At 45.4% G+C, this 24,322-nt stretch overlaps 1 protein-coding gene across 8 annotated transcripts in view; it reads right to left on the reverse strand.

Annotated features, from left to right (window-relative positions):
- The window catches only part of SERAC1 (serine active site containing 1), a 1,540,408-nt gene that overhangs the window by 306,188 nt on the left and 1,209,898 nt on the right, over window positions 1-24,322 (reverse strand). For all 8 annotated transcript variants that reach the window (XM_073561007.1, XM_073561005.1, XM_073561004.1 and 5 more), the window contains one exon: window positions 14,868-14,968. In XM_073561007.1, coding sequence (XP_073417108.1) covers window positions 14,868-14,968 — 101 coding nt within the window. The remainder of the gene's footprint in view (window positions 1-14,867; window positions 14,969-24,322) is intronic.

The following is a 24,322-nucleotide window of genomic DNA, read 5'->3' on the forward strand; positions in this document are numbered from 1 at the left end:
ACAATGTGATTTTCTGGATTTTTTTTTCTCAGTTTGTCTCCCATAGTTGAGGTCTACCTATGATGTAAATTACAGACGCCTCTCATCTTTTTAAGTGGTGGAACTTGCACTATTGCTGACTGACTAAATACTTTTTTGCCCCACTGTATATATATATATATATATATATATATATATATATATATATATATATATAAATATAAAAGTCTAGGGCCACCAAAACGGGTTGCTTACAAAGAGCTCCCTTCATTTCTTGGAAGGCTGACTCTGCCTCTTCGGACCAGCTGACCATCACTGACTTTGTCCCCTTAAGCAGATCAGTTAGAGGTGCAGCTATGGTGGTGAAGTTAGGGATGAACCTCCTGTAATATCCCACGATCCCCAGGAAGGCTTTAACTTGCTTCTTTGACAGAGGTCTCAGCCATGTTTGAATTGCCTCCACTTTATTGATTGGGGTTTGATCTCGCCACGCCCCACTACATATCCGAGGTACTTGGCTTCCTCCTTACCCAAGGCACACTTTTTCGGGTTTATTGTAATCCATGCCTCCCTTAGAGTGTCAAACACTGCTTGGACCTTTTCCAGGTGAGACTCCCATTCCGGGGTAAAGATGACGATATCATCCAGGTACGTGGCAGCGTATAGCTTATGAGGTGCAAGGATTCTATCCATAGCCCTCTGGAAGGTTGCCGGAGCTCCCTGCAGGCCAAACGGCATCAGGACATACTGGAAGCACCCGTCTGGTGTGGAGAATGCTGTCTTCTCCTTGGCTTCCTGTGCCATGGGGATCTGCCAGTATCCCTTTGTCAGATCCAAAGTGGTTATGTACCTGGCAGGTCCAAGTCTCTCGATGAGCTCATCAACGCGTGGCATGGGATAAGCATCGAACTTGGAGACCTCATTCAGCTTCCAGTAATCGTTGCAGAACCTCCATTCACCATCAGGTTTTGGGACCAGGACAATCGGGCTTGACCAGCCGCTCTTGGATTCCTCAATGACCCCGAGTTTCAACATACGCTGCACCTCCTTGGAGATTACCTCTCGCCGAGCCTCAAGAATACGATACGGTTTTACGTTCACCTGCACATGTGGCTCGGTCAGAACTTTGTGCTCCACCACCTTCGTGCACCCCGGCAACTCTGAGAACAGGTCCCTGTTTTTCTGGACCTTCGATAGCGTCTCCGCTATTGTAACCGCTCCAACCTCTCCTTCTAGGTTGCCTAGCAAGCACGAAGTTACCGCTGGCTCTCTATCTTGCCACGGCTTGATGAGGTTGACATGGTAAACCTGGTATGGCTTCCGTCTTCTGGGTTGGTGGATCTTGTAGTTTTCATCTCCCAGCTTTTCCACCACCTCATACGGCCCTTGCCACTTGGCCAAAAACTTACTCTCCACCGTCCGGATTAGCACGAGAACTCGGTCTCCCGGATTGAACTGCCTCACTCTGGCTGACCGGTTGTAGACCCTGGCCTGAGCCTCTTGTGCCTGGCGGAGATGTTCTTTAACAATGGGCATCACCTTCGCAACCCTCTGCTGCATCAGTGCCACATGCTCAATGACGCTTCTGTGGGGCGTGACTTCGGCTTCCCAGGTTTCCTTGGCTATATCTAGGAGACCTCGCGGTTGTCGGCCGTACAGAAGCTCGAAGGGTGAGAACCCCGTGGAGGCCTGGGGGACTTCATGGATAGAAAACAGCAGATACGGTAAGATACAATCCAAGTCTCTACCATTTTTCTCTATGACTTTTCTCAGCATGCTCTTCAGTGTCTTGTTAAACCTCTCAACAAGGCCATCTGACTGTGGATGGTACACTGAAGTCCTCAACTGGGAAATTTGCAAGACTCTGCACAATTGCCTCATCACCTTGCTCATAAAAGGTGTCCCCTGGTAGGTCAGGATCTCCTTCCGCAAACCCATCCGGGAAAACACACGGACCAGCTCGCGGGCTATACTCTTCGTGGAGGAGTTTCTCAGGGGAATGGCCTCAGGACAGCGTGTGGCATAGTCCAGGATGACTAATATATACTGATGGCCCCGAGCTGATTTAACTAAGGGACCAACCAAGTCCATGGCAATTCTCTCAGATGGCACCTCAATAATGGGCAGTGGCACAAGAGGGTTCCGAAAATGAGATGTGGGGGCAGTTAACTGACATGTCGGGCAGGACCTGCAATAGTTTGCTATTTCCCGGTGACACCAAGGCCAACAGAACCTCTGTTCAACCCGTTCCTGCGTTTTTTCCACCCCCATTTGTCCCCCCAAGATGTGTGAATGGGCCATGTCCAACACTTTCCGTCTATAGAGGCCTGGTACTATTAACTGCTCTACCACCTCGTCCCTTATTTTCGTGACCCGGTACAACAATTCCACACTCAACATAAAATAGGGAAACCTTGTGTCTGCTCCCGGCTCTTGTGCAACCCCATTAATGACGGTGACATTGTTAAAGGCTTCCCTCAGCATGGGGTCCCTATGTTGAGCAGTCCCAAAATTCTCCCCGACCACCCCTAACTCCGGGATGTCAGGGACAGGGGACCCTTCCTCTTCATCCCCAACAAGGACACAAAAAGGAAACCCGTCTGCCTCTGGTGGTGGTGATACCTCATTGGGGTGGATTGGTTCCCTGCTCTTGCTAGCACACTCAGAACCTTTCCCCCACAAATCCCCAAACAGACAGAAATCCTGGCCAATAATTATAGGATGCAACAAGTCTCGAACAACGCCAACTTCATGCGACTCGGTGCGATGTGCCGTTTCAATATTCACCCTAGCCATAGGGTAGTCCTTTGCATCGCCATGTATGCACCGAACGCCAATCTTTTTACCAAGGAGAATGTTGAGAGGAAAACTGGCCCTCACAAGGGTCACCAAGCTCCCGGAGTCTAGAAGTGCCATTGCTGCTCGCCCATTCACCTTCACGGGACAAGCTTGTGGCCCCTCGTTAGGTGGCGAATTCACACTGCAAGCTGGATATGCGTAGTATGAACTATGGCGTCCCATGCTGCAGTCCATCTGCTCGGTGGTCTGGGAACAACGGGCAGCTATATGTCCTGGCCTGTGACACTTCCAGCAAATAATATCACCCGAGGGGACCTTGGGCACCGCCTCCCCCCGCCCCTTTTGACTTTGGACGCACCACCCCTTTTTGGGACTCCGCCCCCTGCTGGGACCCCCAATACGGAATGGGCTGCTTCCCCAAGGAGCCTTCCATCCCCTGGTATCTCTCGACCAGCCCCACCAGTTCATCGGCATTTTGGGGATCACCCTGGGCCACCCAAGTCTGTAGGGGTCTCGGCAGAAAATGCACAAACTGATCCATGACCACTCGCTCTACCATCTGTGCCAGGGAAGACAACTCTGGCTGCAGCCATTTCTGGACCAGGTGCAACAGGTCGAACATTTGGGAGGGTGGCGGTTTGTCCCCGTGATAGGCCCAGCGATGAACTCGCTGTGCCCTGGTAGTCATTGTTACCCCCCAAGCGTGCGAGAATTTCCGCTTTTAATTTGGGATACTCTCTGGCGTCTTGTACAGTCAGGTCACAGTACGCCTTCTGGGGCTCCCCCGTTAGGTATGGGGCCAGTACCTCTGCCCACCGCTCTGGCTGAAGTTTTTCCCTCTCAGCCACCCTCCCAAACACCATCAGGAAGGCCTCCACATCATCCTCAGGGGTCATTTTTTGCAGTGTGTGTCTTACCGCCTTCGTGACGTGGGTGGCATCAGCCGGACCTGGGGTTGGGGTGCTCGTCCTGCCCTCCTGGATGGCGGTTGCCAGAAGCTGCATCAGCTGCCATTGGTCCTGCTGCCATTGCTCCTGCTGGCTCTGCTGTAAGAACAGCCTGTTGGCCTCCTGTTGCTGTGTCTGGGCCTGGACCAGGTCTTTCAGCAGGTCCTCCATTATGCCAGGTAGAGCTGGCTGCGTCGCTGAAAACTTTACCCAGGACATGCAGCAACGGTCTCACGTCTCTGCTGGGACCTCTGCCGGCACGTCTAGCACCAATTGTAGGGATTCTACTCGCTTAGGTGCAATGGGAGACAGTCAGGAGGCAGGTTCCCTTAAAGTTCATGCGGTTTATTACGTCATAAACCAAACAGCATGTCACCAAAATAAACAGCCTTCAGTTCAGGCTACAAAATAACATGAAAATGTCCTTTCCTTCAGGCTCAGTCCGCGAGCCTCAGCGCACATAGGAGGTGTATACCCCCCTCACATACAGCTCCCTGGTTCAAGAGCAGGCCACATTATAAGGGTGTAGCCACACCCACGAACCCAGCAGCTGACTGGTCACATGACTGTGACCTCACCAAAGGTCCTTGCAAAACAATAACAATAATATCTGTTATGCTTTATATTATGGAGTCAATTCATCTATGAGACACATATCTCCCATCGATTACCAGACCCTTAGCCCTGCCACAATATATATATATATATATATATATTGTAGCCTTCCACCATGTGAGTGGACGGGGATTACCCACTTTGTAGGTCTTGGAGGTAAACACTGGCACATTCAGAGTTAAAACGAGTCCTTTCGGTTTATTTGTTCCATAAGCCTCACAGTAACAAAACAAGGTTTCCAGCCTTCACAGCAGTCAAAAGCAACATAAACAGTCCTTAGCTGGGCTGTGTTCCCTCAGGCCCTGTTCACACACAGGCCAGGGCAATGTCCATAGCAGAGCTCTATCTGCAGCCAGACACAGAAATAGCCTTTAGCTCAGGCGAAAGCAAGCATAAAAATGTCCATTACTTCAGGCTCAGTCCTGGAGCCTCGCCAAAACACAGGAGGCTTATCCCTCCTCACATACAGCCAGCATACATAGGCCTCACCGAGTCAGCAGCCTCAGCACGTGGTCTTCAGGAAGGTAGCCCACCTTCCTCTACCTAGGCCTGCCGGGACCTTCTACATGGCCCAATCAGATCCATGTGCTCTCTCTCATGTGACCAGACCTCAGGTACCTAATATGGTCCATAACCACACCCACAGGTGATCACATGGCTATGACCTCACTAAAGGTCCTATTACACACATCCACACACAGGCTTCCCTGACACATTGTAACGGAAACGTCAGCAGTACCTCTGCTGATCAATACTCGAGCCTGCATCTCAAGGCCCCCTACCTTGGGACACATAGCGGTCATTCCGCATCCTATACCCATTACCACAATGGATATGCCTGTAGGCCCGTTCTGGGACACCCACACAGCGCCCCCTAGCGGACATAGTGGTCACTACACCACAATATATATATATGCACTGAATATTTTTACCAATATATATTAAATCTATTGACTAATATGGAGATATTCCTGCTTTGAACAGTCTAAGGCTATGTGCACACGTGCGGAATTGCCACGGAAATTTCTGCGGCAATTCCGCAACTCCCTGCCGTGGGAAAATCACGGGAAATTCGTATGCGGAATTCCCGCAAAAACCTAGCATTTTGCAAACATAATTAGCTTGCAGAATGCTAGTGTTTGCCAAGCGATCTGTAGCATCGCTTGGAAAACTGATTGACAGGTTGGTCACACTTGTCAAGCATAGTGTTTGACAAGTGTGACCAACTTTTTACTATTGATGGTGCCTATGCAGCATCAATAGTAAAAGATAGGATGTAAAAAATAATTAAAAAAATAAAAAATAATGTTATTCTCACCTTCCGACGGCCCCCGATCTGCTCTGCGGCGCTCCCGGCATCTTCCGGTCCCAGTAATGCTTTGCGCAAAGGACCTGCGATGACATCACGCTCGCGAGAGCGTGACGTCATCGCGGTCATTCGTGCAAAGCATTACTGGGACTGGAAGATGCCTGGAGCATGGTGAGATGCGAGAAGAACTCTGGTGGCCATCAGAAGGTGAGAATAACAATATTTTTTATTTTCATTCTATTTTTTATGGGATTATAGTACCCTGGGCCTGGAGGAGAGAGTCTCTCCTCCTCCAGAACCTGGGTACCATCTGCACATGAAGCGCTCACTTCACCTTCATGCATGGTGGGCATAGCCACATGCGAAAAATGAGCGTTTCAATGCAATCCTATGGGTGCGGAATCCCCGTGATTCCGCAAAAAGAATGAGCATGCTGCAGATTTTTCCACTATGCGATTCTGCAGCGGAAAAATCCGCAGCATTAGCACAGCATTGCGGAATCCCATAGGATTGCATGGGATGCGTTTTTTTAACATTTTTGCGGTGATGCACCTTAAACTAGGTTCACATTTGCATTTGAGTCTGCTGTGTATTATCTGCATTCCCAAACGCATGCAAAAATGCATGCAAATGCATGTTAACGCAGCTTTTTTATCTGCATCATCTTACGCATGACGCAAAAAAGTGCAGCGTTTGCATGCGTTTGTGTTAGAAATTTCCAATTTTTTCCAGTAGCTTTTCCTTGACATCAGACACCCAGTGGGCGTGTCTCATGAGATTTCTATTTATATAGACACACTGCAGTGAGGAAATCCTCGTCTTTGGCTGCTGTATCTAGCTGCAAGATGGATCTTGACCTGGACAGCTTCCTAGAAGATCTGGATTTACAACTGAAGTTGGCTGCTGCCTTTGCTTTTGCTTGTCAAGAACAAAGAAGAGAAAGACTGAGAAGATGTCATTGTCGCTATTGGCAACACCCCATCCTTGAACTCCAAGAGAGCCGTGGAGCCTACCACTCTTTGTACACCAAGCTGCAGCAGCACCCAGAGAAGTTTTTTGATTACACGAGGATGTCAGAACAGAGCCTCCATGACTTGCCGCTTTGTGTCCTGCAGTTGTTCTGCACAACTAGATCATGGTAAAAGAGCAACCAAGCTTACAACCTTAGAAACCTGTTACATTGCATGATTACCAATTTTCACCCTCTGAGAACCACAGTGGAAGTTGCCCAGATGAGGGATAAGTTTGCCTTTTACTTTGTTTCAGATAATGGATGTGTGTCATGGCAAGACAAAATGATTTAAGCCGCTAAGTTAAATGTACCTGTTATGTTTTGTACCTGTTATGTTTAAAACATACCTGTAATGTCAAATATTACATACCTGTTACGTTTAAATGTACCTGTGATGTTAAAATGTACATGTAAGGTAAAAATTTACCCCTAATGTTTGCTGAGTTAAATATAAACTAACTACAAGAAGAAGAAAGTTCGTTCAGCACACCGGCATAAATGAAAAAAACTTTATTAGGCTAATATGCGTGAAGCTTTTTGGATATTAAAATTAGACACTAAATCTCCAAACGGTATGAATTTCAGGAACGATTTGTTCTATATTTATTAATGAAATTTATGTACTTATTAGTTTTTTCTGTCAAAAATAATTTTACAGTGATCCGTATTTAGTTTATTTTGCTTATTTATTTTGTTATAGTAGGAAAGCATAGAATTTATCTCATAGCTCCTATTTTATTCATATGTTTATCAAGCATTCTGCAATAGTTCCACCATTGATTGCTATGTGTCTATAACTTATTTTTCATTTTTTATGTGCTAAAAATTCCATTTGATTGTCACCAAGTTTATATATTGTTTGTAGGCACTCATTCACACATCTTGCATGGAACTTTTTATTCCTGCGTATCTTTAACTTATTTTTCAAGTCCAAAAAAAACCTTTTTTTTTTTTGTTGACTAATTCTATATATTGTTCGCAAGCACTCATTCATACTCTTTGCATGAAATATTTTATTACATGTGCAAAAAACTCCATCTGATTGTTATTAATTCCATATATTGTTTGTAGGTACCTATTCACACCTTTTGCATGGAACCACTCATTCCTGCGCATCTATAAATTATTTTTGAGGTGTAAAAAATTCCTTTTGATTCTGACTAACTCTATATATTGTCCGCAGGCACTCATTCACACCTTTCGCATGGAATCATTTATTTCTGCGCAGAAAATCCATTTTCCATTGGAAGATCATTTTGGAGTTATTTAATTACTTTTAGATATTATTGTACCTTTTTTTTTTTTCCTTGGGAACTTCAATCCTGGAGTGATCTGTATCATTGCAAGGAACCGCTCACTCTTCCTTTCATGTGTTGCCACTTTTTGTAATTAATTGCAAGCTTTGTGATTGGTTTGTAACCTGTGTATATTTTTCTATGCATATTGTTTTTATTTACCTATGACTAAGGGTGCCTTTGTGCACCAGAAACGCGTCAGGTGTTTTTTGCATTTTAACATGGCATATTAGCCTAATAAAGTTTTTTCATTTATGCCGTTCTGCTGAACGAACTTTCTTCTTCTTGTGGACATCTGCTGTGCTCACCAGCGTATTCATGCACCCACCTGTGGATTAATGTTGATTAATGCCCAAAGTGGTTTTCATTTGGATGCGATGCAAGCTCCCAGTCCTCCCTCTCCTATAAACTAACTACCTTCTCTCTAAAATAAAGTGTGTTTGTGTCGTACCTTACCTCAAAAAATTATGTGTATTTGTGTCGGCTGCGGCGCACAAATGAGGCCTATTTCATTCACACTTCAGTTTTCTGCCATCAGTGAAAATCCGTTGTTAGCAGAAAACACGGATCCAACGGATTTGCCTGGCGGATCCGTCTTTTTCCCCATAGACTTGTATTAGCGACGGATTGTGACGGATGGCCTTCCGTTGCGTCCATCGTGTGACGGATCCGTCATAAAATAGCTGTCTGGGGGAAAAAACATCCATAGGAACGTTTTTTGTCTGCGTTGAAAACACGGACGGTGACAGATCCTCTCTCTCTCCTTTCCAGAGTTCTGTTCCTTTAAATTTCCTTAAATTTCATACATAGCTGCTGCGATGGATCCGGTGCATCGGTTTTTTGCAATCTGCAACAGATCAGTTTTTTAAACACTTTGACGGATTTTGACTGATTCCAACAGACTGAAGTGTGAAACAGGCATAAGACAAGATATAGTGCTAACAAAATACAACTTTTATTTTCAACACTTTTACAACTTTTATTTTCAACACTTTTACAACTTTTATTTTCAACACTTTTACAAAAAAAAGGTTAAGATTGGGGTGATTTGTTTTTTCTTTGGGGTTTACTTGAGGGTGAAATGGGGAGGACCTAGGGGGTGTGGAACTGTGAGGATTGGGTGGTAGTTGATGAGGAAGGGGTTACAGGGGAAGGGTCTACAGGGGAAGGGGCAACAAACTGAAGGATTGGATCAGGGGTTGGCAGCGGAGACATTGGGTATAGATGACAACGTGGAATCATGGGAATCGATAAACAAACTGGAAGGAACAGACAGAGACACAAGGGTAGGTAGTGACAAATTGGTAGGTGAGGGTGGGGGGTTCAATGTGGGAATAGTTTTCTGGCTCCTGGTTTTGCTCCTGATGCCAAGATTTTTTTTTGGACTTTGCTTTTCTTGGTTGAGTGGGAGTGCTGGGCTCTGTAGCAGTCATCTGGCATGGTGCTGGACTGGGTTGCATTGTGGATACTGCTGGCTGCAGGGGTGCTGTAGTGGACAGGGGTGCTGGAATGGGCAGAGGTGCTGGACTGGGCAGGGGTGGGGGACTGGGCAGCATCATTGATACTGCTGGCTGCATGGATGCTGGACTCTGGAGCACTGTGGATGCTGCCGGCTGCAGGGTTGGTGGATTTGGCAGCGTGGTCGCTCGGTGAACTGGAGGCGGTGGTGGTGGCGGGTAGTTTGGTGCTGTGGGAGCTGGAAAGTAGACTGACTGCTGGTAATATACTCCACGCAAATCTGAAGCCAGTCTTATAATGATTATGTTATCCCTATATTGTAAGATTTTGACACATCCACACTTATAAGATGGTATTGTGGGCAGCTTGTATGGGACTTCTATAAAATGGCCACGTACATGGAACTTCTAAAAGATGGTGACTCCACTGCACATGTGCACTGTTTTTTTCTGTTGGCGCATAGTACGATGGCTTCTCACAGTTTTTGGCAAGTGATTATGACATCATGGGTGGCATTTTAGGTAGTTTTTATGCGACTTTGCCAAAATGGCTCCATACATGGAACTTCTAAAAATGGTGATTCTATTGCGCATGCCCACTTGCACTTCCTGTTGGCGCATAGTATGACGGCCTCGTAAAAGTTCCGGCGAGTGTTTATGACGTCATGGATGGTTTTCCTCCACACACTGGCCAGATTTGAGTGCCCTAACCAAATGCTGGTGTGATGGAGAGGCGGTGTTGACATGCGCTGCGATCTGATTCATCTTTCACAAACTCTGAATGGTATATATCGGTGCCAATAGCGATGGGCAGACACACTCCCCTTGAGAAAGCACATCTGCGAAACACGCGTCGGGGCGTTCTGTGGTATCACAGACAGAGGCCTACAGTAACATGGTAAGATCAATTGATGAAGTACTGTTCCATTTGGTCGGGGTTTCTTTTTTTCTGACCTGGTGGAGCTTTACTGTGATCATTTAACTGTGTTGCAGCCTGAATTTTGGTCTGTTCCACTATATGTATGGACTTGATTCCCTATTTTTTTCTATAACTCATACATGTCTCGTGGTACACATGGTTCATGTTATCTTTATATTTGTAAGTTTATATCTCTAATAAAGATTGATATTTTTTATTAATTATCTCTTTGTGAAGTAGTGTATTTTGGATAATTTGTATCCCTTTTTGGATGTGATAAGGTTTGTGTCATAAAAAAATCTCAATCTCTGATGACCCCCAGAGCACAATTAAATCCATTATCATCTAATGGAAAGAACATGGTACCACAACAAACCTGCCTGGGCAAGGAAGATATTATTCAGAGAGGCATCACAGAGACCAAAGCTAACTCTGAAAGGGCTGTAGAGATCCCAAGCAGAGACTGGAGTATCTGTCCATACGAACATAATAAGCCGTACACTCCATAGTGGTGGCCTTTATGGATGACTGGGCAAAAAAAAGCCTTTTCCTTAAACAAAACAAATATAAGGCATGTTTTTAGTTTGCCAAAAGACATGAGGGAGACTCCTCAAATGTATGGAGAAAGGTGCTGTGGTCATATGAGACGAAAATTTAACTTTTTGGCCACCTAGGTAAATGTTAGGTCTGGCACCAAACCAACACAGCTCATCATCCCAAGAACACAATCCCCACAGTGAAACATGGTGGTGACAGCATTATGTTGTGAGGATGTTTTTCAGCAGCAGGGACAGGAAAAATGGTCCTAGTAGAGAGGAAGATGGATGGTGCGAAATCCAGGTATATTCTTGAGAAAAACCTGTTTCAGTCTGTCAGTGATTTGAGACTGGGATGGAAGTTCCAATACGACAATGACCCAAAGAATACTGCTAAAGCAACACCTGAGTGGTTTAAGGGGAAACATGTTAATGTTTTGGAGAGGCCTTTTCAAAGCCCAGACCTTAAACCAATTGAGAATAAATCTGTGGTCAGACTTGAAGATTGTTGTTCACCAGAGGACACCATCTAACTTGAAAGAGCTGGAGCAGTTTTGACTTGAGGAATGGGCAAAAATCCCAGTGGCAGGATGTGGAAAACTCATAGAGACTTATCTAAAGCAACCTGAATTTAAGTGAGGCTCTACAAAGTACTGATTTTAGGGGGGGATAGTTAGGCACACTTACGTTTTTTGGCTATTTTGACCTATTTGTTTTTAGCTTTACAAAAAAAAGAAAAAACAAATGTTCACAGTTGCAGGCATGTTCTTTACATGAACTGATGTAAATTATAAAAACCATAACATAAACAAGGAAATTCCAAGTTGTGAGGTAGCAAAACTTGAAAAATACCAAGGGTACTGAACAGAATGACAAAAGCTGTGACATATGAGCGGGGTCCAGCACAAATCCCAGCAGCAACTGAAGGAAGCTTGCTCACTTAAATCCTCCCAGTCTGTAACCCCTGACTTCCAATCATCATCTTCAGGTGAGAGACTTCTGTCAACACGGCCAGCTCCACTACCCGCAGCGACCACCAGAGGGAGCCCCGACTCAAGAAGTCAGATTAAGAGAGTTCACAACACAAGGGGGTGAATACTTTTACAAGGCTTTACATATAACACCGTTCCTTATTATGAACTATCCTCTCCAGCTATGTATGGCTTAACTAAATACCTTACTATATAGTGTCCTTTGTCGTTATGTTTAGCACCATCCTTTATTACATAGCATCATATCTTGTCATGTACAGTACCGTCCCTTACATAGCGTATTCTCGTTATTGTTAATCACAGCACCCTCTCTATATTACATAGTCCTCTCTTGTTAGATATAAAATGACTGCTGATGAGGCAGCATCTGACCAGAGCACCAGTCCATCAGCTTCTCCATTAGAAAAGAATTGTTTCCGTGTTCCATCAGTCATCATTACATTATATATGTAACAAGAGCGGACATATGTAATAAAGAACAGGGCGCTACAAATAACAAAGATAACAAGAGAATCCGATACGTAAGGAATGGTGCTGTACATAACAAAAGAGGGCGCTATGTAATAAGGGGCGGCAATAAACAAAAAGAGAGAAGATTATGATATATGTATATATATATATAGTGAGGTAGCGCTGTCATTCAAGTAGGGGATACTCGCTCATCAGCCACAAAATCAGATCCGGCACAGATTTTCCATCAAATCATAACGGTCCATGAGGTTTATTAAACCATCATAAACCATGACCAGCAATATATAAATGGCATAGCGTCCATGACAGAGCTTCACTCTGTTAGCAATGTCCAATACGCAGGCTTTTCAGCCTCACAGTTATATCTCACCCCGTCAGGGTTCTCTCATGGCTGCTTTTCCATACTGCAGACATTCATTCCCTCCAGGGAACTCTCAGGCACTTGCAGCCATTAAACACAGAGTCCACACGTGCTGTCAGGCAGGAAGCCCCATCTCAGCGGGACCTTCCACACTGGACCAACCGGGTCCAAGCATTCACTCCATGTGACCTACTCTGGCCACATTATATGGTTCATAGTCATGCCCACTGGGTCACATGACTCTGACCTCATCACAGGTCCTTCAAGCCTTTACATACTCTTTACCACAGTGCTTTAAACACACCTGAAAACAACACCTCAGCAGTATCACTGCTGATCAACACATAAGTCTCCATCCCAAAGCCACCCACTTTGAGACACATAACGGCCATTCAGTATTCTGCCATTCATCCTTTCTCCTGGGACATCCACACAGCACCCCCTAGCGGACTCAGTGGTTACTACACCACAATATATATACATACATATATTTATATATACATATATATGTATATATATATATATATATATATACAGCTCTGGCAAAAATTAAGAGACCACTGCAAAATTTTCATTTTGTCTGATTTTTCTCTTTATAGGTATATTTTTTTATCAAAATGTAAATTGCTCTTTTACTCTATAAACAACTAACAACATGTCTTCGAATTTTAAAGCACTATATTTTGTATTTATGGTCAAAATAAAAAATGCAGTGCTTGCAGACCTCAAATAATGCTAGGAAAAAAAGTTCATAATCATTTAGAAACAACAATACTAATGTTTTAACTCAGGAAGAGTTCAGAAATCAATATTTTGTGGAATAACCATTATTTTTAATCACAGCTTTCATGCGTCTTGGCATGCTTTCCACTAGTCTTTCACACTGCTTTTGGGTGACTTTATGCCACTCCTGGTACAAAAATTTAAGCAGCTCTTCTTTGTTTGATGGCTTGTGACTATCGATCTTCCTTTTGATTATATTCCAGAGGTTTTCAATGGGGTTCAGAACTGGCGATTGGGCTGGCCATGACAGAGATTTCATGTGGTGCTCCTTCATCCGAACATTAATTGACCTAGCTGTGTGGCATGGCGCATTCTCCTGCTGGAAAAACCAGTCCTCAGAGTTGGGGAACATTGCCTTAGCAGAAGGAATCAACTGTTTTTCCAGAATAACCTTGTATGCGGCTTGATTCATATGTCCTTCGCAAAGATTAACCTGCCCAATTCCAGCCTTGCTGAAGCATCCCCAGATCATCACTGATCCTACACCAAATTTCACAGTGGGTGCAAGACACTGTGGCTTGTATGCCTCTGCAGGTCTCCGTCTAACCATTAGACGACCAGGTGTTGGGCAAAGCTGAAAATTAGACTCATCAGAGAATATTACCTTACTTCAGTCCTCTATGGTCCAATCCTTATGGTCTTTGGCAAACTTTAGCCTGGCTCTCCTTTGCTTCTCATTGATGAAAGGTGTTTTTCTAGATTTACATGTCTTTAGGAGCCTGTTACGAACTGTTCTTGTCGTGCACTTCACCCCAGCTGCCATTTTCCATTCCTTTTGTAGGTCAATTGATGTCATCCTGCGGTTGCTCAGTGACATTCGAATAAGATGACTGTCATCCCAGTCACTGGAGAGTCGTTTTCGCCCTCTGCCGGTCTGTAGCTTTCTTGTCCCCAATGTCTGCTGCTTGACCTTGATGTAATGGACTGCCATCTTAAATTTTTTGGATGGAGGCAACATGAGACTCATTGTATCCCTCTGCTAGTAAAGTCAGAATTGAACCCTTCTTTTCCTCACTCAAGACTTTTCTTTTTAACTCCTTTGGCATGGTTAAAATGTATTCATTCCTATTACTTTTGGGATAATACTAGCACTTGTTTTGCCATCCAGCTTGTACTATTACAAGAGGATTGTGAACACGACAGCAGTTTTATTTTTATACTTTCCTTCGTTAAATAAGATTTGGTTCAGGTGATCACCTAATCAGAAGCACATTAAGTAGAATGAGGTGTACTCTGGTTGGAATTCAACTGACACTGGAATGGCATGCCATTTCACGCGTTTTAAATAAGGGGGGCCCGAACTCATTTCTTGAACAGGAGCCCCAAACTGTCAATATCAGCCCATGCTCCTATGAATAATCAAGCTTGTGACCTGGGGTACATGAAAATTACCTGTCATTGTCTGCAGGGCATTTGACTTTCCAGTCACTTAGATGAGTGTCATATTCCACTGAAATAATTCTTAAAGCAGGACAGTCTTCTGCCAACCAATCCTAAATAATAAGAAAGGATGTCAAGATCAAATGTATAAATCAAGGCAAATATTTACTTTTTCTTACATGATTTTTTTACCACACCATATAACCAGTGTGTCTTACAGTCATGGCCAAAAGTATTGACACCCCTGCAACTGTGTCAGATAATATTCAGTTTCTTCCTGAAAATGATTGCAAACACAAATTCTTTAGTATTATTATCTTCATTTAATTTGTCTTAAATGAAAAAACACAAAAGAGAATGAAGCAAAAAGCAAAACATTGATCATTTCACACAAAACTTCAAAAATGGGCTGGACAAAAGTATTGGCACCCTCAGCCTAATACTTGGTTGCACAACCTTTAGCCAAAATAACTGCGACCAACCGCTTCCGGTAACCATCAATGAGTTTCTTACAATGCTCTGCTGGAATTTTAGACCATTCTTCTTTGGCAAACTACTCCAGGTCCCTGATATTTGAAGGGTGCCTTCTCCAAACTGCCATTTTTAGATCTCTCCACAGGTGTTCTATGGGATTCAGGTCTGGACTCATTGCTGGCCACCTTAGAAGTCTCCAGTGCTTTCTCTCAAACCATTTTCTAGTGCTTTTCGAAGTGTGTTTTGGGTTATTGTCCAGCTGGAAGACCCATGACCTCTGAGGTAGTCTTCTGACTTCATAATGCCAAGCACACGGTCAAGCAGTCCAGTGCCAGAGGCAGCAAAGCAACCCCAAAACATCAGGGAACCTCCGCCATGTTTGACTGTAGGGACCGTGTACTTTTCTTTGAATGCCTCTTTTTTCTCCTGTAAACTCTATGTTGATGCTTTTGCCCTAAAAGCTCTACTTTTGTCTCATCTGACCAGAGAACATTCTTCCAAAATGTTTTAGGCTTTTTCAGGTAAGTTTTGGCCAACTCCAGCCTGGCTTTTTTATGTCTCGGGGTAAGAAGTGGAGTCTTCCTGGGTCTCCTACCATACAGTCCCTTTTCATTCAGATGCCGACGGATAGTACGGGTTGACACCGTTGTACCATTGGACTGCAGGGCAGCTTGAACTTATTTGGATGTTAGTGGAGGTTCTTTATCCAACATCCGCACAATCTTGCATTGAAATCTCTTGTCAATTTTTCTTTTCCGGCCACATCTAGAGAGGTTAGCCACAGTGCCATGGGCTTTAAACTTCTTCATGACACTGCGCACGGTAGACACAGGAACATTCAGGTCTTTGGAGATGGACTTGTAGCCTTGATATTGCTCATGCTTCCTCACAATTTGGTTTCTTAAGTCCTCAGACAGTTCTTTGGTCTTCTTTCTTTTCTCCATGCTCAATGTGGTACACACAAGGACACAGGACAGAGGTTGAGTCAACTTTAATCCATGTCAACTGGCTGCAAGTGTGATTTAGTTATTGCCAACACCTGTTAGGTGCCACAGGTAAGTTATAGGTGCTGTTAAATACACAAATTAGAGAAGCATCACATGATTTTTCGAACAGTGCCAATACTTTTGTCCACCCTCTTTGTTATGTTTGGTGTGGAATTATATCCAATTTGGCTTTAGGACAATTCTTTTTGTGTTTTTTCATTTAAGACAAAGTAAATGAAGATAATAATACCAAAGAATTTGTGTTTGCAATCATTTTCAGGAAGAAACTAAGTATTATCTGACAGAATTGCAAGGGTGTCAATACTTTTGGCCATGACTGTATATTATTGAGGTGTTAAGCTTTCAACCAAACTAGGTTGAACTAGTTTTAAAATTATTTTAACACCCTTTTTCAAATAAAACTTAAAAGGTGCATATGATCAGGATTTTATACTCCAAGCTAATTAAATGTATGTAAGGATGCTTAAATGCTGATTAAATCAGTACATTGCTTGTGGAATTTTGTTTAGCCGTTTTAGAAAAATTCATTGGTTACATTTTATGCTATTGAGCCTCTCTCCCTATTCCTCATCATTGCCCTGCCTTTGGTCTCTGGCAAAAAGGTGGTCACTCTTGTTTCAATGACATGCCTCACCTGTCTGACATTTCAACCAAGTGCTGCCATTGCCATGAGTGGTGCAAGCGCAGTAAGCTTCTGAAAACATTGCGAGAGTCAGACTATTTGATCTGTACATGCAGCTCCCTCTCTGAGGAGACTACCCCACTGAGGCATGTCACTAAAACAGGACTGACCAGTCTATTAGAAACCTTGATGCACTTGCTACTCATTAGTAGAGTTGAGCGACTTTTGGTTTTTTAGGGTCGCGTTTCGTTTCGTGAAACCCGACTTTTCCAAAAGTCGGGTCGAGCAAGATCGTCCGATTATAGGGAAAAGTCGGGGTCGTCCCGAAACAAGAAACCCAATGTAAGTCAATGGGGAATAAAAGTCGGCAGTGAGAGGAGGACAGGAAACACACCTACAGTGCCCATTTGAATGCCAAAAGCATCAATTCTTCTTTCTTAAGCTTGTCAACCTTAATTAACTTCATAATACAAGTTACGCACTGAAAAATGGGGGTTATTTGGCTAAAGTTGTGGGGGGGGAGGGCTGGCTGCAGGTTTTCATGTGCTCTGGGCGAAAGAGCGCCCCTTTAACACATACCACAACTCATCATGCTCCGATACGGCAGAGAAATAGCGGTATAGTACAATGAAAAATACCTCACTTTTTACATCTCATGACGAGGCCCATCTATTTCTCCATACAGAATCATTGGTCCCATATAATGTTTGAAACAGTATATGATGAGCTCCACATAATGCTACAGTATATGTTGGTCCCCATGGATGAAGCTCCACTGTCTTATGGGCCCAAATAATGCTCCAAACATAATGGGCCCCATTTCTAATGCTCTAGTGTATAATGGGCCCTGTAAATGCTGCTCCAGTGTCTGATGTCCACCTTTGGAATGTTCCAGTGTATGGTGGGCCCCATCTATCATTCTCCAGAGTATAGTGCTCCCCAAAAATTGCTGTCCCAACATTGAAAACAATCAAATAAGTCTCCTCGCTAGGGAATCCCTGTACTTGTCTGGACAGGTGCTGTAGCTTGCTTAACAGCTCGCCAGCCGTTCTCGAGCCCAGTATGGATTACACGTGATTGCACAAAGGTTAGAAAGGGTACCGTATCCCTGGATAACATGTATGGATAGCGTACACATTCAAAATATATGTCTATACAGCATGAGGCAGGCTCAGACGGTGTTAGGCCCAGTATGGATTGCACGTGATTGCACAAAGGTTAGAAAGGGTACCGTATCCCTGGATAACATGTATGGATAGCGTACACATTCAAAATATATGTCTATACAGCATGAGGCAGGCTCAGACGGTGTTAGGCCCAGTATGGATTGCACGTGATTGCACAAAGGTTAGAAAGGGTACCGTATCCCCGGATAACATGTATGGATAGCGTACACATTCAAAATATATGTCTCAGGAGGCAGGCTCAGACGGTGTTAGGCCCAGTATGGATTGCATGTGATTGCACAAAGGTTAGAAAGGGTACCGTATCCCTGGATAACATGTATGGATAGCGTACACATTCAAAATATATGTCTATACAGCATGAGGCAGGCTCAGACGGTGTTAGGCCCAGTATGGATTGCACGTGATTGCACAAAGGTTAGAAAGGGAACCGTATCCCCGGATAACATGTATGGATAGCGTACACATTCAAAATATATGTCTCAGGAGGCAGGCTCAGACGGTGTTAGGCCCAGTATGGATTGCACGTGATTGCACAAAGGTTAGAAAGGGTACCGTATCCCTGGATAACATGTATGGATAGCGTACACATTCAAAATATATGTCTATACAGCATGAGGCAGGCTCAGACGGTGTTAGGCCCAGTATGGATTGCACATGATTGCACAAAGGTTAGAAAGGGTACCGTATCCCCGGATAACATGTATGGATAGCGTACACATTCAAAATATATGTCTCAGGAGGCAGGCTCAGACGGTGTTAGGCCCAGTATGGATTGCACGTGATTGCACAAAGGTTAGAAAGGGTACCGTATCCCTGGATAACATGTATGGATAGCGTACACATTCAAAATATATGTCTCAGGAGGCAGGCTCAGACGGTGTTAGGCCCAGTATGGATTGCACGTGATTGCACAAAGGTTAGAAAGGGTACCGTATCCCTGGATAACATGTATGGCTAGCGTACACATTCAAAATATATGTCTATACAGCATGAGGCAGGCTCAGACGGTGTTAGGCCCAGTATGGATTGCACGTGATTGCACAAAGGTTAGAAAGGGTACCGTATCCCTGGATAACATGTATGGATAGCGCACACATTCAAAATATATGTCTATACAGCATGAGGCAGGCTCAGACGGTGTTAGGCCCAGTATGGATTGCACGTGATTGCACAAAGGTTAGAAAGGGTACCGTATCCCTGGATAACATGTATGGATAGCGTACACATTCAAAATATATGTCTATACAGCATGAGGCAGGCTCAGACGGTGTTAGGCCCAGTATGGATTGCACGTGATTGCACAAAGGTTAGAAAGGGTACCGTATCCCTGGATAACATGTATGGATAGCGTACACATTCAAAATATATGTCTATACAGCATGAGGCAGGCTCAGACGGTGTTAGGCCCAGTATGGATTGCACGTGATTGCACAAAGGTTAGAAAGGGTACCGTATCCCCGGATAACATGTATGGATAGCGTACACATTCAAAATATATGTCTCAGGAGGCAGGCTCAGACGGTGTTAGGCCCAGTATGGATTGCACGTGATTGCACAAAGGTTAGAAAGGGTACCGTATCCCTGGATAACATGTATGGATAGCGTACACATTCAAAATATATGTCTATACAGCATGAGGCAGGCTCAGACGGTGTTAGGCCCAGTATGGATTGCAAGTGATTGCACAAAGGTTAGAAAGGGTACCGTATCCCCGGATAACATGTATGGATAGCGTACACATTCAAAATATATGTCTATACAGCAGGAGGCAGGCTCAGACGGTGTCAGGCACAGTATGGATTTGACGGCCCAGATTACACAGCGGAGGAGCAGGGAGAGGTAAAGATTGCAAATGCTGGGGCCCTGCCCAAGCAAGGGGGGCCCACTCGTGGGCGTCGGTACTGGCACTGGGCCCCTCATAGTACAGCGGTGTGTCTGACGGCGGGTGTGCACCACCACCGTCAGAGACACTTGATTGCACTATGAGGGACCCTGTGCCAGTGCCCGCGCCCAAGAGTCGGCCTACCCACCTGTCCAGGGCAACGGCACTCGCACGGTGTTGTGCGGTAGGTGGTGACCCCGGCCATGGGGGGGGAGGCAGCACAGTTAGGGAGTTTTAGAAAGTGGCATATGTTGATGTTGGACATTCAGCTGATGCAAAAGGCGAAATAGGTCTTCACCTATTTCGCCAGGAAGAGGTGGACCAAAGCAAGCCATTTTTCTGTCACCCTATGTGTCATCAGGGGAAGGTGGGACAAAATCCTTGGAAACCCATGCGTGGTTCATTTTAATGAAGGTTAGATCATCCACATTTTGGGTTGACAGACGGGTCCTTTTTTCTGTCAGGATTGATCCAGCTGCACTGAAGACTCTTTCCGATAGCACACTTGCAGCTGGGCAAGCGAGCTCCTGTAAGGCATATTGGGCCAATTCAGGCCAGGTGTCCAGTTTAGCGGCCCAATAGTCAAAGGGGAATGACCTGTGTGGGAGAACATCGATATGGGAGGAAAAGTAGTTTGTAACCATAGTTGACAACTGCTGTCTCCTGTCACTTTCCATCGATGCAGTATTACCAGTTGTGTGAGCGGTATTTGAAAAATCAGTCCACAACATTGTCATGAAACCCCTGTCTCCAACGCCACTTCTGCTGTGTGCACCACGAACACCTCTGCCAAGCTGCCCCCGGCCCGTACGGCTCGTGTGAGAACCATCACCGCTGCTGTGTGCTGGGAATGTCTCAAGCAACCGATTTACCAGAGTTGCTTGTTTATTAGCCAATATTAGGTCAAGGTTCTCCTGTGGCATGATGCTTTGTAATTTGCCTTTATAGCGTGGATCCAGGATGCTGGCCAACCAGTAGTCGTCATCGTTCATCATTTTGGCAATGCGGGGGTCCCTTTTTAGGATCCGCAAGGCATAATCTGACATGTGGGCCAATGTTCCCGGTGTCAATGATGCACTGCGAGTGCTGGGTGGAGGAGCACTTTCTGGCAAATCCACATCCCTCCAGTCACGCACAAACCCTGTACCAGACCTTGCCACGCCAACATTTTCACTTGCCCCACGAGATGCATCCTCCTCCCCTAAGTAATCATCCCCATCATCATCCTCCTCCTCCTCTTCTTCCTCCACCTCATCCAGGAGAGGTCCCTGAGCAGACAATGGCTGAATGTCATCAAGGATTCCCTCCTCCTCTTCCTCCTCATCAACATTGGCTGCAGACGCCTGCTCCTTAAGGTGCGTCAAAGTTTGCATGAGCAGACGCATAAGTCGGATGCTCATGCTTAGGATGGCGTCGTCTGCGCTTACCAGCCGTGTGCATTCCTCAAAACACTGAAGTACTTTACAAAGGTCTTTCAGCTTCGACCACTGCACACCTGTCAACTCCATGTCTGCTCTCAAAGTGCCTGGCCGTGTATCCTCCCACTAATGCATTATGGCCTGCCTCTGCTCGCACAGCCGCTCCACCATGTGCAGGGTGGAGTTCCACCTTGTTGCAATGTCGATAATGAGGCGGTGGTTGGGAAGGTGGAGCAATCGCTGCAGCTTCTGCATACGAACGGAGTGTACAGGCGACCGGCGGATGTGCGCGCACAGTCTTCGCACCTTCTGGAGCAGGGCTGTTAACTCCGGATAATTTTTGAGGAAGCACTGCACCACCAGGTTCAAGGTGTGAGCCAAGCAAGGTATGTGGCTGAGTTTTGAAAGGGCTATGGCTGCCACAAAATTACGGCCGTTATCACTAACTACCTTGCCTGCCTCAAGATGTACACTGCCCAGGCATGACTCAGTTTGTCACTTCAAGTACTCGGCCAGCACCTCGGCGGTGTGTCTGTCGCCCAAACACATCATCTGCAACACAGCCTGCTGACGCTTTCCACTAGCTGCTCGATAGGGGGACACATCGTGTGCAACAGTGGCAGCTGCAGATGGAGTGCTCGTACGACTGCGCTCTGTGGACGAGCTTTCGCTTCTGGAGGAGGAGGAGTAGGGTCGAACGCCTACAGCCAACTGTTTCCTATACCGTGGGCTAGGCAGCACTGTCCCACCACCGCTGTCCCCTGTGGACCCTGCATCCACCACATTAACCCAGTGCGCAGTGATGGACACGTAACGGCCCTGGCCATGCCGACTGGACCATGCATCAGTTGTGAGGTGCACCTTTCCGCTCACTGACTGCTTGAGTGCATGGACAATGCGGTCTTTCACATGATGGTGGAGGGCTGGGATGGCTTTGCGAGAGAAGAAGTGGCGACTGGGTAGGTCATAGCGTGGTACTGCATAGGCCATGAGTTCGCGGAAAGCTGTGCTTTCCACCAACCGAAAGGGCATCATCTCAAACGAGATTATTTTGGCAATGTGGGCGTTCAAACCCAGTGTACGCGGATGAGAGACTGAGTACTTTCTTGACCTACTCATAGTGTCTGGGAGGGTGAGCTGGACTTGAGAGCTGCATATGGTGGAAGTAGCGGTGGACAGGGCGGACTGAGAGAGGGTTGATGATGGTGATGGAGTTGGTGTTCTTTCTGATGGCCTAGAATCAGTCTTTCGTTGATATAACAGTGGGATTCCCTGACTGCTGTGGTCTTGCAACGACACCTCAACATTTGCTGCTGTGCTAACCGGTGGGCTTACAGTGGGGGAAACAATGTAGCGTTGCTGACTACCTTCGTTGTGATCAGTTGCACATGTGGCACTTGAGGTTTGGTGTTGTGTCCACGCTTGCAAGTGCATGCTGGTTAAATGTCTAAGCATGCAACTGGTATTCAAATTTTTCAGATTTTTCCCTCGGCTAAAGGTCTTTGCGCACTTCTTACAGATAACCTTGGCCTGATCATGAGGATTTTGGTCAAAAAAGTGCCACACTGCACTCTTCCTACTTTGGCAGACATTTTGCGGCCTAGCACGCTGTGATCTTTTGACCCTCTGGACAAGCTGTCCAGCAACTCTTTTGATGTTTGGAACCTGTCTTTGGAGTGCTCCAGGCCTGCCAGATAACAGCTGTTGCGATGTCGATGTCTGCTGTGGATGCTCCTCATCTGAGCTATTGGAAGCAGCACCCTCTTCCCCCAATGGATGCCAATCTGGGTCAACAACTGGGTCATCCATCACCTCCTCTTCTATGTCATGTGCACCTTCCTCTGTGTCACCGTGTATGGTGGTATAGTGTGCGGGAAGGGGCACCTGAGTCTCATCAGGGTCAGAATCTGGCTCTGTACACTGCGAGGACAATGTAGTGCTCTGAGTGAATGTACCAGCAGAATCATCCATCAGCGGCTGTGCATCAGTGCACTCCATGTCAGATTCATCTTGGCCTGGGTAATTCACCATTTCACTTGATAATCCAGGCATGGTATGTGAAAACAGCTCCATGGAGTAATCAGTAGTATGGCCTGCGTCATCCTTCAATCTTGGTTGGGGTGAAGGACACAAGGAAAGGTGTGGTTCATGAACATGAGCCTCCAATGACGACTCAGTGCTTTTACTTTTTACAACTGAAGAAGAGGAGGCAATAGAGCTGGAGGCTGAGTCAGCAATGTAAGACAAAACTTTTTCCTGATGCTCTGGCTTTAAAAGCGGTTTGCCAACTCCTAGAAAACTAAGCGTTCGAGGCCTTATGTAGCCAGACGATGACGAAGGGTCAGCACCTCCTGCATTCGGTCCTATTTTGCTCTTGCCACTACCATCAGATCCACCACCAACACCATCATTACCAGCTGCCAACCCCCGCCCAATTCCACGGCCTCTTCCACCAGCCTTCCTCATTTTTGGTAGAAATGTAGACAAAATCCAACAAACTATATAGTAATGTAAAACAAGGTACAAGGTGTCTATAGGACAGGGGAGATTTTGAATTTCTGCAGACACTTGTGGACACTGGACACTTTTGGATTGTGTGAGGCCCACTGATATCTGAGCGCTATGTGACAGGCTCGATGGCACAGCTGTGACAAAAGTGACTAGAGGATTAAGGGAGATTTTGAATTTCTGCACACACTTGTGGACAGTGGACACTTTTGGATTGTGTGAGGCCCATTGATATCTGAGCGCTATGTGACAGGCTCGATGGCACAGCTGTGACAAAAGTGACTAGAGGATAAGGGAGATTTTGAATCTCTGCACACACTTTTGGACACTGGACACTTTTGGATTGTGTGAGGCCCACTGATATCTGAG

Source organism: Dendrobates tinctorius, unplaced genomic scaffold (assembly GCF_039654945.1).
Source record: "Dendrobates tinctorius isolate UK_male_01 unplaced genomic scaffold, ASM3965494v1 ptg000310l, whole genome shotgun sequence".
Lineage (NCBI taxonomy): Eukaryota > Metazoa > Chordata > Amphibia > Anura > Dendrobatidae > Dendrobates > Dendrobates tinctorius.